Source organism: Nomascus leucogenys, chromosome 13 (genome assembly GCF_006542625.1).
Source record: "Nomascus leucogenys isolate Asia chromosome 13, Asia_NLE_v1, whole genome shotgun sequence".
NCBI classification, from domain to species: domain Eukaryota; kingdom Metazoa; phylum Chordata; class Mammalia; order Primates; family Hylobatidae; genus Nomascus; species Nomascus leucogenys.
In genome coordinates this window covers 77936913-77959403 of record NC_044393.1, presented here as the reverse complement: position 1 = coordinate 77959403, position 22491 = coordinate 77936913, and the positions used below count along the sequence as shown (strand labels likewise).

The 22491-nt window shown below is 43.5% G+C and overlaps 1 protein-coding gene, 1 non-coding gene and 2 pseudogenes across 4 annotated transcripts in view; 2 read left to right on the top strand and 2 right to left on the bottom strand.

The window, feature by feature from the left end:
* The first annotated feature begins 408 nt into the window (after window positions 1-408).
* Window positions 409-857, top strand: LOC101177562 (annotated as a pseudogene).
* Window positions 858-5554: 4697 nt separating this feature from the next.
* LOC115838156 lies at window positions 5555-5658 on the bottom strand. Its single transcript, XR_004033197.1, has one exon. It is a non-coding gene; the product is annotated as a small nucleolar RNA U13 (small nucleolar RNA).
* A 5100-nt stretch (window positions 5659-10758) lies between these two features.
* Window positions 10759-11524, bottom strand: LOC100597856 (annotated as a pseudogene). The gene has a single exon (XR_004032956.1). The product of XR_004032956.1 is annotated as a triosephosphate isomerase-like (transcript).
* An 818-nt stretch (window positions 11525-12342) lies between these two features.
* The window catches only part of TNPO3 (transportin 3), a 102702-nt gene continuing 92553 nt past the window's right edge, over window positions 12343-22491 (top strand). Inside the window, exon 1 of one of the 2 annotated variants that reach the window (XM_003261313.4) lies at window positions 12343-12876. In XM_003261313.4, the coding sequence (XP_003261361.2) occupies window positions 12757-12876 (120 nt within the window). In that variant the 5' untranslated portion in view covers window positions 12343-12756. The remainder of the gene's footprint in view (window positions 12877-22491) is intronic. The other variant, XM_030825538.1, reaches the window with a different exon arrangement.

Sequence of the window (22491 nt, the reverse complement as noted above, 5' to 3'; positions counted from 1 at the left end):
TGGTAAGTCAGGATAAGTTGAGTCAGGAGAGGTTGGTGCCATGTGGCCTTTTCTCCACAAACAGCCACCAAGATTCAGCCAACACTGGCCCCTGACAATTACAACTTCAAGTTTATATTGTCATTGTTTTCGGGGGCAGGGGAACGCCAGCTGTGTTGTTTTTGATAAAATATGCTTGTTAAGAATGTAAGTAATCACTGGGTGTGGCGGCCTGTGCCTGTAGTCTCAGCTACTTGAGAGGCTGAGGCAGGAGGATCGCTTGAGCTCAGGCATTCAAGGCTAGCCTGGGCAGCATAGCCAGACTCTCTCTTTAGCTGTGCAGTGGAACAGGCTGGGCTGCGGGCAGCGTCGCCTCAGGTGGAGCAGAGCTGAGCCGAAGCGGGACTCGGAGCCTGAGCAGCCGCTGCCATGGTTATCAAATTTCTGCAAGTCATCAAGCCCTTCTGTGTCATCCTGCTGGAAATTCAGAAGCTGGAGAGGAGGATTCAGTTTAAGGAGAAAGTGCTGTGGACTGCTATTGCCCTCTTTATCTTCTTAGTGTGCTGCCAGATTCCCCTATTTGGTATCATGTCTTCAGATTCAGTTGACCCTTTCTACTGGATGAGAGTGATTCTAGCCTCTGTTAACAGAGGCACATTGATGGAGCTGGGGATCTCTCCCATTGTCATGTCTGGCCTTATAATGCAACTCTTGGCTGGCACCAAGATAATTGAAGTTGGTGGCACCCCAAAAGACCAAGCTCTCGTTGATGAAGACCAAAAGTTACTTCGCATGATCATTACTATTGGCCAGTTGTGATGACAGGGATGTACAGGGACCCTTCTGAAGTGGGTGCTGGAATTAAAAAAATAAATTAATTTTTAAAAACTATAATAAATGTAAACCATCACTATAAAGAAAAAATTCAGGCTGGGCACGATGGCTCACGCCTGTAATCCTAGAATTTTGGGAGGTTGAGGCAGGAGGATCACTTCAGGCCGGGAGTTTGAGACTAGCCTGAGCAACCTAGTGAGATCTTATCTCTACAAAAAATTTTAAAAATTAGCATAATGGCACAGGCCTGTAGTTCCAGCTACTTGGGAGTCTGAGGTGGGAGGATCACTTGAATCCAGAAGTTTGAGGCTGTAAGAGCTATGATCCCACCACTGCACTCCAGCCTGGGCAACAGAGCAAGAACCTGTCTATAAAAAAAAAGATTCAAATGATGTGAACCTTATTAATGCATTCAACAACTATTTATTTTCTGTCTACCATATTCCAGCCAGTGTTCAAAGCACTGGGGATATGGCAGTGACCAACACAGAGTTTCTGTTTGCATTGTTGACCTAAATGAAAGAGGCAGAGACATAAAATGCAATTTGAGGCTGGGCGCAGTGGCTCACGCTTATAATCCCAGCACTTTGGGAGGCCGAGGCGGGCGGATCACGAGGTCAGGAGATCGAGACCACAGTGAAACCCCGTCTCTACTAAAAATACAAAAAAATTAGCCGGGCGTGGTGGCGGGCGCCTGTAGTCCCAGCTACTCGGAGAGGCTGAGGCAGGAGAATGGCGTGAACCCGGGAGGCGGAGCTTGCAGTGAGCCGAGACTGCGCCACTGCACTCCAGCCTGGGTGACAGAGCGAGACTCCGTCTCAAAAAAAAAAAAAATAAAAAATAAAATAAAATAAAATAAAATACAATTTGAAGAGATTACTAGAGGCCAGGCAAAGTGGCTCACGCCTGTAATCCCAGCACTTTGGGAGGCTGAAGTGGGAGGATCGCTTCAGGCAAGGAATTCAAGACCAACCCTGGCAACAAAACAAGACTGCATCTCAACAACAACAACAACAAATTTAAAAATTAGCTGGGCATGGTGGTGCACAACTGTAGTCCCAGCTACTTGGCAGGAGCTACTCAGCAGGAGTATTACTTGAGTCCAGGAGTTTGAGGCTGCATTGAGCCATGATTGCACCGCTGCACTCTAGCCTGGGTGACAGAGAAAGACCCTGTCTCAAAAAGAATTTATTTGAGCCAAAGTGAGAAGAGCTGCCCAGAAGTCTCAGACCCAAGCACCCTTGGATATGAGCTCCATTTGGCCTTTATTATAGCAGGTTTTTAAAGTCAAAAAGGAGGAAAGCTAGTAGGCTGATACAAAGTTATCTGTCAAAAATTCTCATTGGTTTATAGAAATAACATTGACTATTGATTGCCATACACTGTTAAGCTACAGAATGTGGGTTATGGTGTCTGGTACGGCATTATTAGGCTAATTTTAGTTAATTTTTAGCTACCTGTGGCAATAGCAAGCAGTTTCAAGAGACAAATACATAGTTCAAAAGCGGGGAGTAGGGCGTGATTGTTGTCTCATTTTCATGCCTCTCTGGGCCTGATAATTTAAAAGAACTCTCATTCCTCAGATAAAAGATATTTTCTCATCAGGGAACTTACACTTTAATGAAGGGAGTAGCTAAAAACAACAAAAGTATGGAATGTGTCAAGGGGTGATAGTGCTATGAAGAAAAACACAAAAAAGGAAATATAAACCGGCTGGGCACAGTGGCTCACTCCTGTAATCCCAGCACTTTGGGAGGCCGAGGCACGTGGATCACTTGAGGTCAGGAGAATGAGACCAGCCTGGCCAACATGGTGAAAACCCATCTCTACTAAAAATACAAAATTAGCCGGGTGTGGTGGTGAGCACCTGTAATCCCAGCTTGGGAGGCTGAGGCAGGAGAATTGCTTGAACCTGGGAGGTGGAGATGGAGTGAGCCAAGATGGCGCCACTGAACTCCAGTCTGGGCAATAGAGGCACTCTGTCTTAAAAAGAAAAAGAAAAAAAAAAAGAAAGAAAATATAAACCACTCAAAATCTCATCACCAGAGATAACCATTGTTAACATTTTGTTGTCTATTCTTCCAAACCCCTCTCTTTGCCAATATACAAATATGTTTTTGTATCAACAAGCATTTTTACAGGCTGATTCATAACCTGTTTATTTTTCCAATAATATTTCTGAGATATCGTTTTATGTTAATAAACACAAACTGATATAATTTTGTTTCTAGCTTTGATTTTTTCTATGTCATGAGTCATCAAGCAATTTTTTTAATATGGAAAACTTTAAACATATAGAAAAGTAGAAAGAATGGTAAACACATTTATTTATTCCCTATAACATTATTTTGCCATATTTGCTTTACTTTTTTTTGTTTATATATGTTAAACTCAATTATAGACATGATGAACAGCTTACCTGTTCTGTTTCCACCCCAACTAGGTGAGCTATAATTCAATTCAAAGAGATGTTGGTTTTTTAAAAAACAGCAACTTTTTTTTTTTTGAGGCAGAGTCTCGCTCTTGTTCAGGCTGGAGTGCAGTGGCACGATCTTGGCTCATTTCAACCTCTGCCTCCCAGGCTTAGGTGATCCTCCCACCTCAACCTTCCCAGTAGTTGGGACCGCAGGTGCTCACCACCACTCCTGGCTAATTTTTGTATATATATATATTTTTTTGTAGAGATGGGGTTCCGCCACATTGCCCAGGCTGGTCTCAAACTCCTGAGCTCAAATGACCCACCTGCCTCGGCCTCCCAAAGTGCTGGGATTATAAGCATGTGCCTCCATGCCCAGCCCAATTCTGATGTTATTTACCCAGAGTTAGTATGAGACTCCATGGCGTTAAGGGCTCAGTCTTTTATAAGATGCTCTCATTTCAGACATCAGCCTCACTTTGGGATGTCCCTAAGCCCTTGCACTTTTGACCAATTGGCTGCAAACTCAGGGGTTCCCACAGTCCCCACATGCTTGATAATTTGCTAGAACAACTCACAGAACTCAGGAAAGCATAATACTTATGATTAAAGTTTTATTATAAAACATGGCCGGGAGTGGTGGCTCACACCTGTAATCGTAGCACTTTGGGAAGCAGAGGCAGGTGGATCACTTGAGGTCAGGAGTTTGAAACTAGCTTGGCTAACATGGTGAAACCCCGTCTGTACTAAAAATATAAAAAAATTAGCTGAGCGTGTTTGTGTGTACCTGTAATCCCAGCTACTTGGGAGGCTGAGGCAAGAGAATTGCTTGAACCCAGGAGGTGGAGGTTGCAGTGAGCTGAGATCACACCACTGCACGCCAGCCTGGGTGATGGAGTGAGGCTCCATCTCAAAAAAAAAAAAAAAAAAACAAAAAAACCATCGTTAGAGGCCTGGGAGGAAGACAGAGTTTCCATGCCCTCTCCTGGAATCACGGGGCATCACCATTTCAGCACACCAATGTGTTAAACTAGGAACAGCCACTGAACTTTGGTGTTCAGAGTTTTTGCTGGGGTTTCAAGGTGTAGGTATGATTGATTAAAAAATTGGCCACATGATTGAACTCATCTTAAGCTCCTCTCTCTCCTAGAGTTCCTACCAGAGTTCCAAGGGGCCCAGAGTCCCAACCTTCTAAACACATGGTTGGTCTTTCTGGTCACCAAACCTCAACCTGCAGTTATCTGGGGGTCTGCACAGAGTCACTTCATTACTGTAATGAAGGCATTGCCATCGCTCGGAAAATTTCAAGAGCATTTGGAGCACTGTGCCAGGAATGGGGGATGAAGACTTGATATATTCTTTATTATACTACATTGCACCTAATTATTTTAGTATATGCAAAACCACAGTACGTTGAAGGTATTGTAAGTCAAAAGTGCAGACCGGGTACAGTGGCTCACACCTGTAATCCCAGCATGTTGGGGGCCAAAGTGGGTGGATTGCTTGAGCTCAGGAGTTTGAGACCAGCCTCGGCGACATGGTGAAACCTCCTCTCTACCAAAAGTGAAAAGAAATTAGCCAGGTGTGGTGGTGCATGCCTGTGGTCCCCGCCACTTGAGGGGCTGAGGCAGGAGAATTACTTGAGCATGGGAGGTTGAGGCTGCAGTGAGCCGAGATCGCACCACTGCACTCCAGCCTGGGTGACAGAGTGAGACCCTATCTCACACATAAAAAGTGCATTTTCAATTTATGATTTTTGTTTTTCTTTTCCTTTCTTTTTTTCAGAGACGGGGTCTCACTCTGTCACCCAGGCTGGAGTGCAGTGGTGCGATCTCGGCTCACTGCAGCCTCAACCTCCCCGGCTCAAGTGATTCTTCTGCCTCAGCCCCCACCAGTAGCTGTACTGTATGTATATCACTTTTGCACCACTGTAAAGTCAAAAAATCATGTCGGGGACTGTCTGTACCCCTAAATAAGTAAGGACATTTTCCTATATAGCCCCAATATCATTACCATACGTAACAAAATTAATGAGAGTCCTTTCTGCTTGATTTTCAATGGCTGCCTAGTATCCAAAGCATGCATATATCCTAAAGTTCTTGATGGACATCAAGATGCCTATTGATGGACATTGAGGATATTTCTACTTTTTCATTAGGGGAAACCACACTAGGATGAACATTCTTATGCATACATCTTTTTGTCCTATAAGTGTCCTGTTACTACCTGAGAAAATTGTGACTGCTTGTTTTCCTAGCAGGGAGCTAGGAAATCCAATTCAAAGGCATGGTCTTAAAAAAAAAAATCTTTCTTTTCTTTTGTTCACATCAGGCAGGTAATGTGCAGATGTGGTAACAAGGTTGGAGGGAGGTGTGTCTCACACATGCACGTGAAACTCCAATCATCGTGCTTATCAACTACAAAAGAATCAAGGTATTGTCTTTCAGTGAAGCATAACATATCCCTATCCCTGGTGCGGTCAGCATGGCTTTGCCTGAACTTTTACTATAATCTGTGTACCAAAGAAGTCTGATGTTATCGTATTCTTTTGGGCAAGGATGAGGGCCTTCTACTAACTCTCCAAGGCCGGTGGGCATAATGACAGATGCTATGGACTGAGTTGTGTTGCCCCCCAAATTCATATGTTGACACCCTAGCCCCCAGTGTGACTGTATCCAGACATAGTGTCTTTAGGAGGTAATTAAGGTCACGTGAGGTCATAAGGTAGAGCCCTAATCCAAGAGGACTGTGGCCTTACAAGAAGAGGAGCAAGGAAGTGGTGATCTGTAAGCCAGGAAGAGGGCCCTCTCCAGAACCTGATCAGGCTGGTACCCTGATCTCGAACTTCCAGCCTCCAAAACTGTAAGAAAATAAATTTCCCTTCTTCCAGCTGGTATTTTGTTATGGTAAGTCGAGCTAAGATTTTGATGAAGTTGGACTTCAAAATTCTTAGTGGAAGTGACAGAAATTTAATTTGAATTAGCTTAAGAAAAAAAGAATATTTCTTCAAAGAACTCTAGGAAAGAAAACAATGGGTATTAGAGTAAAACCACTGGCCTCTGACACACTGCCTCTGCAACTTCTCCCCAAAGCGCAGTGGCTCACTTTACCCTGAGGCTGGAGGATGATGTGGGGTGGGGTGGGGTGGGTGTCAAGAGGCTAGAAGAGAATTAAGGAGGCCTCTGTGGGGCCACAACCTATGCTTATTATTGTAACCTGAGGTTCACCACAAATCATGGGTGCCGTCTCAAGGCAGATCAAAGCTTTTTTTTGGCGGGGGGGTTGGGGGTACAGAATCTTGCTCTGTTGCCCAGGCTGGAGTGCAGTGGTGCGATCTTGGCTCACTGCAATCTCCGCCTCCCAGATTCAAGTGATTCTCCTGCCTCAGCCTCCTGAGTAGCTGGGATTACGGGCGCACACCACCACACGTGGCTAATTTTTGCATTTTTAGTAGAGATGGGATTTCGCCATGTCGGCCAGGCTGGTCTCGAACTCCGGACCTCAGGTGATCCACTCACCTCAGCCTCCCAAAGTGTTGGGATTACAGGCGTGAGCCACTGCACCTGGCCAGATCAAAACTTTTATGGAAGGCTTCATGGTATTGCCTGTAGAGAACTGGAGTGCTTGAGGTACAGCCCTCAATCTTTGGACAATCTCACCCCAAGTCAGTAAAAGAAACACTCATTATCTCTTTTCTTCTTTCCTTCAGAGAATCTATATTTAGCTTGCTTGCAGAAGGAAGGAGTCGGGGCTCTTTTTGTTGAGGGTGGGTTTGGTCTCATTAAACTTTGCATTAGAGTCCAGTTTTCCTAGGGTTACCATTGTGCCTAATGACAAAAGTTATACGGGTTTTGGTATTTTAAATATTTCATGTATTTCTAATATTTTATTTCAAATGTATTATTCTAACAATATTCGACATCTCTGGTGCATTTATTTGGTGCTTAAAGATGCGCATCTCAATCACTCCTTTGTCTTTAGCCACCAACTAGAAACTGACAACTCTCAAATCTGGATTTTCAACCCACCCCCTGGGCTTCAGTCCCACACATGCTACAGCCTGCTGGTCTTGGCTGTCTGTTAAGTGCCTCAATATTCAACATGGCTAAGATTAAACTCATCTTCATCCTCATATCCTTTTCTGTTTCCATAAAAGCCATTTCTTCCTTTAGGTTCCATATCTCAGAAGCCTGGGTTCTCTTCCCTCTTGTCACACCTTGCAGCTTAAGTAATCACCATGTCAAGATTCTTCCTCCTAAGTTCCTAAATACCTCTCTATCTCCATGCCCACCGCCAACACTTTACTCCAGGCTACCATCACTCCTCACCATGATTATTACAATCATTTCTTATTTCTGTTCTTGCCACCTTCCCTGCCCAAACCATTTCATGTTAAACTAGACTTTTTTTTTTTTTTTTTTTTTTAAAGACTAAGGAACGAAGAAACATGTCACTTAAGACATTTGCTAAGCACCCACTATGTATCAGGTAATGGCATGAGGTCACAAAGATGGGTTAAACACTGTTTAGCTTCATTTCTTACTCCTACCCAACGTCAACTCTATCCTTCAGCTACTTTCAGTCTTCAGAACATAATTTTTTCCCTTGCCTCCAGGCTTTCATACTGTTGCCTCTGCCTACAATACTAAACCCTTTGCCTAATTGCTTCCTATTTATCTATCAGTCTGGTCTCAGTTTAGACATAATTTCTCCAGATGGTGTTCTCAATCTTTCTACTCTGGGTTAGGTATCACCTCTATTTTTTTTCTTTTTTCTCCAACTGTTAGCTAAATATCCATGTGGTGTTTTAATAATTCCTAACCATAGAACTTTTAAAAATAAGTTTTACTGAAATACAGTTCACATTGCCATAAAATTCATCCTTTTAAAACATATATAAAACATATGTCGTGGTTTTTAGTATATTCATGAGGTTTTTCTGAACATCACCACTAATTCCAGAGCATTTATTTCCATCAATACAAAAAAAAAAAAAACCCTAAACAAAAAACCAACCCTATGCATCAGCAGTCTCTCCTTACTCGTTCTTCTCATGGAAATGACCAATCTACTGTCTATATTTAGAATCTTGCTTACTCTGAACATTTTATGTAAATGGAATCACATAATTAATGTGCCTTTTGTGTCTGGCCACTTTCACTTAGCATAATTTTTCAAGTTTACCTATATTGTAGCATCTATCTGTACTTCATTCCTTTTAAGGGTCAAATAACATTTCACTGTATGGATATAGAACACTTTGTTTATCCATGCATCAAATGACGGATATTGGGGCTGTTTCTGCCGTCTGTTATGAATAATGCTGCTATGAATATGCATGTGCAAGTGTTTGTATGCACACAAGTTATCATTTCTCTTGAGTATATACCTAAGTGTAGAACTGCTGGTTCATATGATAATTCTATGTTTAACTTTTTTTTTTTTTTTTTTTTTGAGACGGAGTCTCGCTCTGTCACCCAGGCTGGAGTGCAGTGGCGCAGTCTCGGCTCACTGCAAGCTCCGCCTCCTGGGTTCACGCCATTCCCTGCCTCAGCCTCTCCGAGTAGCTGGGACTACAGGCGCCTGCCACCACGCCCGGCTAATTTTTTTTTTTTTTTTTTGTATTTTTTAGTAGAGACGGGGTTTCACTGTGTTAGCCAGGATGGCCTCGATCTCCTGACCTCGTGATCCGCCCGCCTCGGCCTCCCAAAGTGATGTTTAACATTTTTTTGAAGAGCTGCCAAACTGTTTTTCAACATGGCTGCACCATGATACAATCCCATGAAGAGTGTGTGAGAGTTCTGATTTGTCCACATTCTCACCAGCATTTATCATTTTTTAAATTTTAGTTTTTCTAGTGGGTGTGAAGTTGTATCTCATGTTTTGATTTGTATTTCCCTGAGGGCTAATGGTGAGCATCTTTTCATGTGCATTTGCATATCTTCTTGGAAGAAATGTCTATTCAAATTCACTGCCCATTTAAAAAACTGAATTATCTGAGGCCAGGCGTGGTGACTCACGCCTGTAATTCCAGCACTTTGAAAGGCTGAGGCGGGTGGATCGCTTGAGGTCAGGAGTTCGAGACCAGCCTGGCCAACATGGTGAAGCCCTGTCTCTACTAAAAATACAAAAATCAGCCAGGCATGGTCGTGGGCACCTGTAATCCCAGCTACGCGGGAGGAGGAGGCACAAGAATCGCTTGAACACAGGAGGAGGAGGTTTCAGTGAGCTGAGATTGTGCCATTGTACTCTAACCTGGGCAACAGAGACTCCATCTCAAAACAAAAAAACAAAACACACACACACACACACACACACACACACACACCCAAAAACTGAGTTGTCTTTTCATTGGTGAATTGTAAGAGTTCTTTATATACTCTGGATACTAATCAGTTATCAGATATGTTATTTGCACATTCCCTTCCATGTTGTGGACTGTTACTTCACTTTCTTGATAATGCCCTTTGATACACCCCAAAAAATTTGTTTTGAGATATGGTCTCACTGTTTCCCAGGCTGGAGTGCAGTGGCACAATCTCTGCTCACTGCAACCCCCACCTCCTGGGCTAAAGCAATACTCTCACCTCAGCCTCCTGAGTAGCTGGGATTAGAGACACCCACCACCACGCCCTGCTAATCTTTTTGCATTTTTTTGTAGAGACAGAGTTTCATTTCATCACCCAGGCTAGTCTTGAACTCCTGGCCTCAGGTAATCCTCTTGCCTCGGCCTCCCAGAATGCTAGGATTACAGTTGTGAGCCACCAAGCCCAGCACTAAATCTTTTTTTAATGAATGAATGGATTAGCTAACTAAAATATCAAGTTTCTTTTTTCTGTCTCAAATTATATCAACTCTGTGCAGTAACATTGTTTTCATCATGTTGTTGGCAGTTAAAAATTCCTTGACTAACAATTCAGAAGCAAACCAACGCACAAGATGATAGGGATTGTGTGATTTAACAGGTTTTGGAGCAACACTGATCTGGATTCAAATCCTAACTTTAAGAACTGTATCCTTGGGTAAATTACATTACTATGTTTCTTTTTTTAGAATGGGTTTTTTTGTTTGTTTTTTAAGTGCCAGGGGTTTATTTCCCTCACATGTGGGATGGCTCACGTACACAACACACAAAGGCACTGGCACCGTGGGAGAGGGCAGCACCCCTGGGTTCTGAGTGGAGGATCTTGGCCTCACAGTGTAAGAAGGGAGAGGATGGTTTCTCTCTCCTCCCCTCAGTAGGGCCTAGGGGACCCAGGAGCAAATTCCATCCCTTTCACCTCTCAGCCAAGGAGAAGCCACATTGGTGACATTTAGTTCCAACCATTATAGTAAGTGGAGAAGGGATTGGCCTGGTCCCAACCATTACAGGGTGAAGGTATACATAGTAAAGGAAGATACAGTTTGGATGAGGCCACAATAGGGGGCAGATGACACCATCAGAAGCATGTGCAGGGGAGGGGCAGTCACTCGGCTTCTGGGCTGTTAGTTCCTGGGTTGGCAGGAAGGGTAGGAAAGACGGATGGGGCTCATTGTTCGGCATTGATGATGTCTACGAATTTGGGCTTGAGGGAAACACCACCCATGAGGAAGGCACCCACATCAGGCTGGCTGGCCAGCTCCTTGCAGGTTGCCCTGGTCACAGAGCCTCCATAAATGATACCAGTGCTCTGAGCCACTGCATCAGAGATGTTGGACTTAAGCCATCCTCGTAGCTTCTTGTGTACCTCCTGGACCTGTTGGGGTGTTGCAGTCTTGCCAGTACCAGTGGCCCACACGGGATCATAGGCCAAGATGACCTTGCTCCAGTCCTTCACATTATCTGTGATGACCTTTGTCTGCTCAAAAACAACCTTCTCAATGATGCCAGCTTCCCTTTCATCTAGCTTCTCCCCAATGCAGGCGATTACTCCAAGTCTCTCTGCCAGAGCATGGGCCACTTTCTGCCCAATCAGCTCATCTGACTCTCCAAAGACATGCCTTCTGAGTGCCCCAGGACGACACCACCCACATGACTCCTAAGTCTTTGACCATGCCAGGGCTGATCTCCTCAGTAAAGGCCCCATTAGTCACTTTGTAGCAGTTCTGCGGAGCCACAGCAATCTTGGGAGCTAGCTTCTGCCGGGCCAACTAGACATAGGCAGTGGGGAGAGCACAAATCACCTTGGTGTCGGCAGGCACAGTGGCCGCGTTCTGAGTGCCAATGAGCTCCCCCAGACACTTCTTCCGCCCGTTCATCTTCCAGTTCCTCCCCACGAAGAACTTCCTGGAGGGCGCCATGGCGCTGGAGCTGAGGTGCTGTAGGTCAGTGTCAGCGCCCAAAACGGGTTTTATTAATACTTGGCAAGGTTGTTAGGCAGATTAAATGAGATCTTGTAACTACAGTGTTTTATACATTGTGATCATTTATCAAATAGCAGTTATTTACTAGTGCAAAGGACTAGCAGCAATGTTAATATTAATATACTGTTACCTTTTGTCCCCAATTTCTCCATAGTACAGTTTCCAAGATTTCTATTTTCTTTTGTGAATTGTTAGACCACTGGTATTGGATTCGGACAGAAAGGCATTCACAAAAATACAGTTCAATGTGAGAATAACCCTAAAGATGTATGCAAAATGCTCTGGAGTTAGAGCACCAGGAGCTGTAAGCAGAATGAAGACCTCTTTTGGGCTTAAGAACTAAGTAAAGGGGAGCCGAACAGAGATTCTAGGCATTTTAGATTTATCTCAATGTGGCACATATTTCAGGTTTGTAAAATAGTTCAGTTGACTACGTGTCTGTCTCCTCCACTAGAGCCAGCGTAGGTACCATGTCTTAATTCATCTTTGGATCTCCAGTACTGTGGCCACTCTACGGAGAGTTGAATTGACGCGCCTTGATCACCAGGGCAGAAAAAGATTCTCTGGAGAGGGATGGGGAAGTCGGAAGGGGTGGGAAAAACCTGGATCCATTTCCAAGGAGCTGAAGGCAGCTCAGATATGGGGCACATCTCGGCGCTAAAGTGCCAAGCTGCTAGCGAGGAACAGAGAGAACACCGGCTCTTCTTCCCGGCTCCTGGCCCGACAGGGTCACTTCCGGGAGGGGGCGGGGAGACAAGAGGAGGCGTGCCGGGAAGGAGGCCGTTTGTAGTGTACCAGGCGGAAGTGTGCCAAAGGTATCGGTGCTGTCGCTTCCGGTCCGGGTAAACGCACCTTAGGTACAATGGTGTGTGGCGTGCGAAGATAGGCTTCTGAGGGCAAGTCAGCGAGTGAAGACGGCAGCGCCAGAATCTGTGGACTCAGAAGTCTAGAGTCAAGTGGAAAACCGGAAAAAAGGCCAGGAACCTGAATACGACCTAATAGCTGTTTCCGAGGGGGCAACTTCCACGGAGAACCTTCTGCCCTGGTAACGGCCAAAGAGGAGGAGATGGCGCCAGTCAGGGAGCGGCCGTGGCCCAGACAGTGAGGAAGCGCGAAGGCGGAGCAACTGAGGAATCCCCCGGAGAAGAATCGGAGCCGTCGCTACCGCCACTACCGCCACCACCATGGAAGGAGCAAAGCCGACATTGCAGCTCGTGTACCAGGCAGTGCAGGCGCTTTACCACGACCCAGATCCCAGCGGAAAGGAGCGCGCCTCATTTTGGCTTGGGGAGCTGCAGCGTTCGGTGAGGGGCCCAGAGAGGCAGTTCTGTGCCACGGGGCCGGGGCGGGGTGGAACCTAGGCTCCAGGGGAGAACCTGAGCCCGGCGGTTGACCTCGTGAGGTCCTCCTTGGGGAGGAGCTGCTGTCGTGGGGTGGGGCTGCGAAGCTACATCTTTGCAGCTTTTGGGAAACTAGTCGCACCTGATCCGTCGCGAACTGGCCCTTTCCCCACCCGGTAGAATCTGATTTGTAGGTCTTAATACTTTTCGATTGTGGCATCAATCTAATCTTGTTTAAGTTCTCCCTTTGCCGTTGCTTCTTGGGCCGTGCTTTTCCGTTTTGTCTTCCTCCCACCAAATCCAACCCCAGTGTTTCTCCACCTTCCGCTTAAGAAGGCTTTATTCGTCTCCCCTCCGTGTCCAAGACTTGCATCTGGCACTTTCCTCCCAGTCGTAGCCTTATGCCTCACTCTTTTTGCCTATTTTCACTCCAGTTTGAGTCTGTTCTTCTCGAAACTTCGCAGGTTTCTAGATTCTTACTCATGCGAGTTTTCCCCTTGCTTTGGAGTGGCAACATAATATGAAGAAAAAACAGTAATTCTGCTTTCAGAAAATCTTTGGAGTTCTCATTTTGTTTCATATTAATCCTCTAACCTTGTTATTTCTCTGGCTTTTAGATTTTTATTTATAAGATGGGTATCACTGCTGCTTTGATTATTCCATATGAAACTGTATGTGCATCCGGTGAGATATTTAATTGTAGCTTATATCTGTTGTATTTCTGCATTCTTTGATTTCATGTTTTATGCTTCCTGCCCTAATTTTCACACCTTTGCTGTGCTTCATTTCTGTGTAAATGTGTATTCTTGGTGATCTGGCTGACTTAGGTTCTAATGTAGGATGTACTTTAAAAATTAAGTACTTTGAAAACTAAAGAGGCTTTTTTACAGGCTGACAAAATACTCACCTTTACCTTTATTTTTGCATTTTATACTTACAACCATATTTTTTTGGCCCCCTTCCCCTTATTTAACTCATAACTGATACTTAAAGGTGCTCTGCCTTATTAAATCAGCTCCTAGGCTGCAGGTGCATAATATTTAAAAATTTGCAACTTTGACTTTTTTAAAATCTGGTCTTGGTATGGAGCAACTTTGCTTTTTTTGCTTTTTTTTTTTTTTTTTTTGAGACAGAGTCTGGCTCTGTTGTCCAGGCTGGAGGAATGCAGTGGTGCTATCTCGGCTCACTGCAACCTCCTCCTCCCAGGTTTAAGTGATTCTCCTGTCTCAGCCTCCTGAGTAGCTGGGATTACAGGCACACGCCACCACACCCAGCTAATTTTTGTATTTTTTAGTAGAAACAGGGTTTCGCCATGTTGGGCAGGCTGGTCTCGAACTCCGACCTCAGGTGATCTGCCCGCCTCGGCCTCCCAAAGTGCTGGGATTACAGGCATGAGCCACCGCCCCCTTGACTTTGAATATTAAACTTAAAAAATTGGCGCCCAAGTCCTCGTCAGAAAATAAAGGAATATGACTCACTGTAGGCTACACAAGAAAATCATTCACATATGGTCTCATTTAGTGTTTCTGTGATCTCTGGAGAGTCAACAATTCCCTGATCTTTGTATAGTTTTCTAAAGTATAATTAGGAGAAATGCTACACTATACTAAAAAAGTAATCTCTTTCTAATTAAACCTGCTTGTTGTGTGTATTTTAAATCAATATTTGAGTGCTTACCATGTGCCAGCAACTATGCTGGGTGTTTGGATTTGGAAATGAACCAGACAAAAATCTCTGCTTACCACAGAAGGTAGTTGTGATTAAATGAGTTAATATTCTACGAAGAGCTTAGAAAAGTTCTTGGAACGTAGAGATTAAAATGTTAGCAATTGTTATTTAAATATTAGTCACTTTTCTCTCCTTACTTTCCAATACTCTATTACAACCTTACATCATCTTCACCATCACAGTTAATAGTAAGAGTCCAGACAGGAACAGATGGCACACTTGACAGGATAATTTGAGTTTATTTTATAAAGATACTATTATAAAGATTTAGGTATAGTAGTGCGACAAGAAATAGTTTGGTAACCTGTAGCTGAACGGTTAAAATCCCATAAAAGAGGGAATAGTTACTTGAAAAATATGGAGTTGGCTGCCTTGAGAGGAATGGTGACTTTCAGCCGAGGGGACATAGCTAGTTTCAGGTGACCTTGAGAGAATGAAGCTGGAGGAATGAATATCCTGACCCTCTTCTCTTAATTTCTTGCTGGGATTCCCCATTGGCCAAACCCAACTGGAAGCCAGGGGACACAGTGACCTGTTGGTAAAGTCTATACAGGTCAGCCTATTGGAGCAGAAAACATGATAGAGGAGGGTGGAAAAGTGGATCTGGAAAATATCCAGCAGTCACACATCATGTTTAGGCAACTTCAGCATCTGGATTGACAGTTCAGCTAACACTTTGGCCTTTTGATTCCTTTACCTCTTCATTCTCTTTAGCCACCTGGTCACACAATCACACCCTGGATCTTGTCTTTACTAAAAAGCCACCACCCAGGATCGTTTTAGATCCTGGCGCAGTGGCTCACGCCTGTAATCCCAACACTTTGGGAGGCTGAGGCGGGCGGATTGCTTGAGGTCAGGAGTTTGAGACCAGCCTGGCCAACATGGTGAAAACCCGTTTCTACTAAAAATACAAAAATTAGCTGGGTGTGGTGGTGCACACCTGTTGTCTCAGCTACTCAGGAGGCTGAGGCAGGAGAATCTCTTGAACCCAGGAGGTGGAAGTTGCAGTGAGCCGAGATCGTGCCACTGCACTCCAGTCCGGGCAACAGAGTGCGACTCCTTTTCAAAAAAACAAAAAAGTTGCCAGCCAGGCCAGGCCCATTGGCTCACGCCTGTAATCCCAGCACTTTGTGAGGCTAAGGTGGAGGATCCCTTGAGCCCAGGAGTTCAAGACCAGCCTGGGCAACATAGCGAGACCTCATTTCTACAAAAAAATAGGAAAATTAGTTGGGTGTGGTGACATTCGCCTATAGTCCCAGCTACTCGGGAGGATCCCTTGAGCCCAGGAGTTCAAGACTGAGTGAGCTATGATTTCGCTACTGCGCCTGGGAAACAGCAAGATTGTAAAACAAACAAACAAACAAAAAAAGTCACCACGCCTCCAAATCACTGATTCAGACATTCTGCTGTGATCATAACCCACTGTTTTCCAATTTGCTGGCTCAAAAATCTCAAATAATGTCGCCTAGTTTTTTTTTGAAATCTTTATGTAGTTTTACTAATATTTAAGTTTTATTTTTAAAACAAAATTTTGTGGAACCTTTTTTTTCCTGTTGGTAATCAAATACCTCTTTTTTTTTTTTTTTTTTAACATTCTGTTTGCTGGGTATCCACAATAAGTCACCCCCAAATCTCAGTACTGTAAATATCCTCGTTGTTCAGACTGGTGATTTGTTTTCTTTTTTGGCTGAAGGAAATATCGGTCCCAAGAGCCCTCCATTTCCCTGCTCCAGTCTGGCCTGGTTTGCTAGGTCTGTTGGATAAATATTGTCATGGGATTCCATAAGCACTGTCCTAGGGAATTCCCTTTGCCTCTTTGTTGTGCTGGATCCACTGATTCTTGGATTCCATGATGTTTTCTTGGGTTTCTCTTCCGTTTAATGGATCATCGAGAAGGGAGCCTTCATCCTTTCTCTCATTGCTTTTCTGTTGGTCTGTTTTTCTTGGGCTGTTTTTACCTTGAGTTCTCTAGTCAGCCTGGGGGTTATAAGCTAGACTGCCAGTGTTCTAAAGCCAGGTCAGGGAATGAAGCCAAGGGATGGATCTCACAACTAAGTATGTAGGTTTTAATTTAATCTCTTGTTTTCAGCATGATACTCCTGTCTTTAGCTGAGTCTGTTGTCTAAGAGTCCAGAGACCACCTACTTCAATCTTTCCACAGTAAACCTTGAGTCTCCTGTTATGGTGGGAGAGTAGTAGCCTGGTTGCTCAGAGTCAGAGAGGAAATTTAGGAGTCTACTGCTTCTTACACAGATTTTGACCCTTTTATTTATTTAAACTTTTTTCTTTTTTTGTTTTAAGGCTGCATTATTGGCATTCCCCCCACCCCACCCTTTTTTTTTTTTTTTTTGAGACAGAGTCTCGCTGTCCCCCAGGCTGGAGTGCAGTGGCGCCATCTCGGCTCACTGCAAGCTCTGCCTCCCAGGTTCACGCCATTCTCCTGCCTCAGCCTCCCAAGTAGCTGAGACTACAGGTGCCCACCACCACGCCCAGCTAAGTTTTTGTATTTTTAAGTAGAGACAACGTTTCACCATGTTAGCCAGGATGGTCTTGATCTCCTGACCTTGTGATCCGCCCGCCTCGGCCTCCCAATGTGAGTGACCACGCCCAGCCCACCCCACCCTTTTTAAAAAAAGAAAGAAAAGAAAAGATGAGGTCTTGCTATATTGCCCAGGTTGAACCCAAACTCTTGGTCTCAGGCAATCCTCTCTCCTCAGTCTCCTGAGTAGCTGAAATTACAGGTGTACACCACCACACCCAGCTCCACTCCTTTATTTTTTGTTCCACCTGTGCATCTGCCTTCAGATGTACCTGTGCTTCCAATTCCCCAGTCTTCCTGGGTTTTGCAACATGAATAGTTTGTCCCTTGCCTTCCCCATTCTTATCGCATCCTCCCTCCCCACCCCCAGGCAAATATCAGCCTTTTCGGATCTGCTAAGACAGTTAACACTGTCCTTTAGCTTTCCAGTTTCCACAGTTCTATTGATATCTGTCACCTGTTTCCATTTTCTTTGTCTTTGTGTGTTTTTGCCTTTTTTAAAAAAGATCTTTACTCTGATTTTTATTGGATTTTTGGAAGGACCTGAGAGCAGACAGCTGTGTTCAGTCAGTTAGTTTAGTCATTTTAAACAGAAGTCCCTGCATTAGTTCTTGAGTTTTATCAAAACCTCAGTTCATTGACTGTTCCTTACTTTTTCTTTATTAGGTCTTCTTGTTTTTACTTCTCTCCTTATCAAATGTGGATTCCAAGATTTATCATTCTAGTCATTTTTATAAATATACCATCACCTTTTCCCTCTAATTTGGTCAAACTTCAGCATGGTTGTATGCAGCTGCTTCTCCTCTTGTCAGATCTAGGTGCTTTGCATCTCTCAATCTTCTGAAATCTCTGGGACCTTGATCTTTTGGTTTATCCTATGTCTTGTCTGCATCTTTAGACTCCTTTACTGAGTCTTTCCTATCAGCATCCAAATAGCTGAAATATTTCTCATAGTACACCAATATTTTGGGGTAGAGTGAATGCTGCCTTTGCCCGACTTTACTTTCTTCTCTGCTTTTACTCTTTCCCAACTCTTTCTTCAAATGCAGAAACTAACTCATCTTTTGAAAGCCCAACCTAAATTCTGCTTTCTCCTTCAAGGCTTACCTGCTTCTCTTCAGCCAAAAGTGATTTCAGCCCCCGGTGAATGCCTAGAGAACTTTATTTCATTGTGTTTGCCTTTTTATAAACCTTTTTGAAAATAAGTGTTTTGCCTCCCCTACTAGACTGGGATTCTTGTCACATTTGTTTATATAGTCCAATACCCATAGTTGAAGAAATAAACCATGGTTATTAAGATAAACAAGATGCTTCACACACAGGTTCTTAAAAATGTTGATTGTCGGAAGTGCATATATGCAGATACTCAGTTGGATAACTCACATTTTTCTTTATCTGCGAGTTTTATTTTTGCTGTCACTCTTCACCATATACATGGTTAAAAATAAACAGTGTTCAGCTCCTTTAATGCTCTTCAGTCTTTCCAGTCTTTTTTTCTTTTCTTTTTTTTTAAAAAAAAACCTTTATGAGATGTATATGTTGCCCTCATTTTATACTTGCAAATATTCAGGTACAGAAAGGGAGAGGAACTTTTTGACTCAATAAGGCTCTCTTTATTTATTTATTTTTTGAGACAGCCTCACTCTGTTACCCAGGCTGGAGTGCAGTGGCACCATCTTGGCTCACTGCAACCTCCGCCTCCTGGGTTCAAGCGATTCTCTTGCCTCAGCCTCCCAAATAGCTGGGACTACAGGCACGTGCCACCATGCCCGGCTAATTTTTGTATTTTTAGTAGAGATGGAGTTTCGCCATGTTGGCCAGGTTTGTCTCAAACTCCTGGCCTTAAGTGATCTGGCCGCCTTGGCCTCCCAAAGTGCTGGGATTACAGGTGTGAGCCACTGCACCCGGCTTATTTAGTTTTTTGAGACAGGGTCTCACTTTGTTGCCCAGGCTGTGGAGCGCAGGGGTGTGATTACTGCTCACTGCAGCCTTGCTCAGCTGAGCCTGGGTTCAGTTGATCTTCCCACCTCAGCCTCTTTGACAGCTGGGACTACAGGCATGCACCACCACACCTGGCTAATGTTTTGTATTTTTTTATAGAGTCAGGGTCTTGCCATGTTGCCCAGGCTGGTCTCGAGCCCCTGGGCTCAAGCACTTCTCTCACCTCAGACTCCCAAAGTGCTGGGATTACAGACATGAGTCACTGTGCCTGGCCAAGGCTCTCTTTAAGTGGTCACTAAGTGGCATTTGTAACCAAAAGTAATGTGTGTGGTGGTTTTTTCTTTCCAGTAGATTTTGTGTACTGGAACAAAAGCGTGTTTTAACTGTAGTAATAAGTATAGCGTTTTAACATCCATTTGAAATTGGTAAGGCATAGAATTTGTGTGGTTTGCTAAAAAACTACTTTCAAGAATATGTATTTGTGAAACTATTACCCTTATTCTTCCCTACCACCCCACCTAACTAATCCGAGAGTAATTTAGTATAGTTCTAATGACCTGGTGACGGTAGACGTGGTATAGAGGTATAATTCGAATATGCTTTAGCCTGTTCTGTGAGTTAGCATCTTTTCTCTTTCTCTAATATTTGTATAAAACAGCCATTTTCTGAAGAATCTGTATTCATTGCTCTAAACTTTTTCCACCAAAATTCTTGGAGATGTACAGCCATGGTTATGTTTTATGTGATAGGTAGATATCACTGATAACTTCAGAGTATTCTAAAAGACAGAGTATTTTGAGGCAGATCTTAAAGGAATCTTAGTAGCCTGTCCTGTATATTTAGTAGTTTCATTTGTCCACCCCTAGTAACCAAAATTAGTAGAAGTTGTAGAGAGCTATTGAAGGAAAGACCATCTCTTCATAGGGCCAATTACTTAAGCTACTCAGTTATAAGTTTATAATTTAAGTTGTAAGTAGGAGATAACTTTTACAGAGACAACCTTTGGGTTAGATGTTACCTCAAAAGTTTTATAGTTCAGTCTGGAAACTGAAAAGGCATGCTTCAGCATGGGTGTATGCAGCTTTTTGATGAAAAGCATAAAAAGCATAAAGCAGATGAAGTAAAGTCATGCTTTGATAGACTAAGTTGACATTGTCATGTTTGGTTTATCACATGTCCATAGGAATTTTCTTCTTAGATATCATATCAGAAAGGTCTTGGGTTGATATGGTTTGGCTATGTCCCTACCCACATCTCACCTTGTTATAATATGCCCCCTCCCCCCACTTGTGTCAAGGTGGGGCCAGGTGGAGGTAATTGAATCACGATGGGGGGTTCCCTCATACTGTTCTTGTGGTAGTGAATAAGTCTCACAAGTTCTGATGGTTTTATAAATGGGAGTTCCCCTCCACAAGCTCTCTCTTGCCTGCCACCATGTAAGACGTCACTTTGCTCTTCCTTCGTCTTCCGCCATGATTGTGAGGCCTCCCCAGCCATGTGAAACTGAGTCAGTTAAACCCCTTTCCTTTATAAATTACCCAGGCTTGGGTATGTCTTTATTAGCAGCGTGAGAACACATTAATACATGGGTCATGGAATATCGGCTTCAAACTTCTTTCCTAGTACTTTTCCTTTTTGGAATTTATTGATTCTTTAGCCTGGTTATAAAACCTAGGGTTTTTGGCTTTTCTCTGGTCATTACTGATTTATCTTGAAAGTTTAGGCATTTTTTGTGTGTGCTTATGCTCACACCTTCCAGTCAAAACATGCTTTTGAAAGGAAAGCCTTCTAGAAAATAGAAAATGTTCCTATACAACTTCAGTAGATGAGTTCAGTCTAGGAATACTCTGTGCCTTGCACTGATAGAAACTGGGAATATGTAAATAATGAAAACCAAAGATCTTTCTCCCAGAGAGTGTACCAATGTAGCTGTGTCATCCAGTGTAGTAGCCACCAGTCCAGTGTGACTATTTAAACTTAAAATTAAGTAAAGTTAAAATCAGTTTCTTTTTTTTCTTTTTTCTTTCTTTTTTTTGAGACAGAGTCTTGCTCTGTAGCCCAGGCTGGAGTGTAGTGGTGCAATCTTGGCTCACTGCAACTTCCACCTCCCAGGTTCAAGCAATTCTGCCTCAGGCTCCCGAGTAACTGGGATTACAGGTGCATGCCACCATGCCCGGCTAATTTTTTGTATTGTTAGTGGAGGTGGGTTTCACTGTGTTAGCCAGAATGGTCTCAATCTCCTGATCTCATGATCCACCCACCTCGGCCTCCCAAAGTGCCGGGATTACAGGCATGAGCCACTGTGCCCGGCCTAAAATCAGTTTCTTATTTGCACTTACCCACATTCCAAGTACTGTACAGTGCAAATATAGAACATTTCATGTCTTCGAAGTATTGGAGTCTATGTTTGTGATTTTGTGACAGTATTTCTGTTGCCATAGTAGTCTGTTATGTGATGGCATTTCTCCCTATTTTGATTAGTTTCTTGTCTTGCCAGGCCTTGGGCCAAAGTTGATAGTTTGATTTAGGATGTAAAATTGTCAGGGTACTACTATATTTTCTAATTACAATAGTTTTTCCAAAGCTTTTCAGATATTTCTTCAGCATTCTTTTACAGTGATTGCACTGATGTTTATGGAGGAAATGGAAAGTAGGTTTTATAGATTTTTTTTTTGTGGTAAAACATTCAAAACGTAAATTTACCATTTTAACGTTTTTTTTCTTTTTTCTGAGACAGGATCTTGTTCTGTTGCCCAGGCTGGAGTGCAGTGGTGCGATTATAGCTCACTGCAGCCTTAAACTCCCAGGCTCAAGCTATCTTGCCTCTTCAGCCTCCCAAGTAGTTGGGATTACAGGCATGAGCTACCGTGCCCAGTCATTTTAACCATTTTTAAGTGTACAGTTCAGTGGTATTACATACATTGACATTGTTATGTAACCATCACCATCATCCATCTTCTAAACTTTTTCATCTTGTAAAACTAAATCTATGCCCACTAAACAAAATAGGTGCCCATTTGCTCCCCGCCCCAGTCCCTGGCAACCACCATTCTACTTTCTGTCTCTATGAATGTGACTATTGGTACCTCATGTAAGTGGAATCATACAGTATTTAGCCTTTTTGTGATGGGCTATTCTCACTTAGCATAATATCTTCAGGGTTCATCCATGTGCGTAGCATGTGTCAGAAATTCCTTCCTTTTTAAGGCTGAATAATACCCAGTTGTATGTATATACCACGTTTGGCTTATCCATTCATCCATCAATGGACACTTGCTTGCACCTTTGTGAATAATGCTGCTGTGAACATGGGTGTATAAATACTTGTGGGAGTACTTGCTTTCAATTCTTTTGGATATACAGTATAGCTA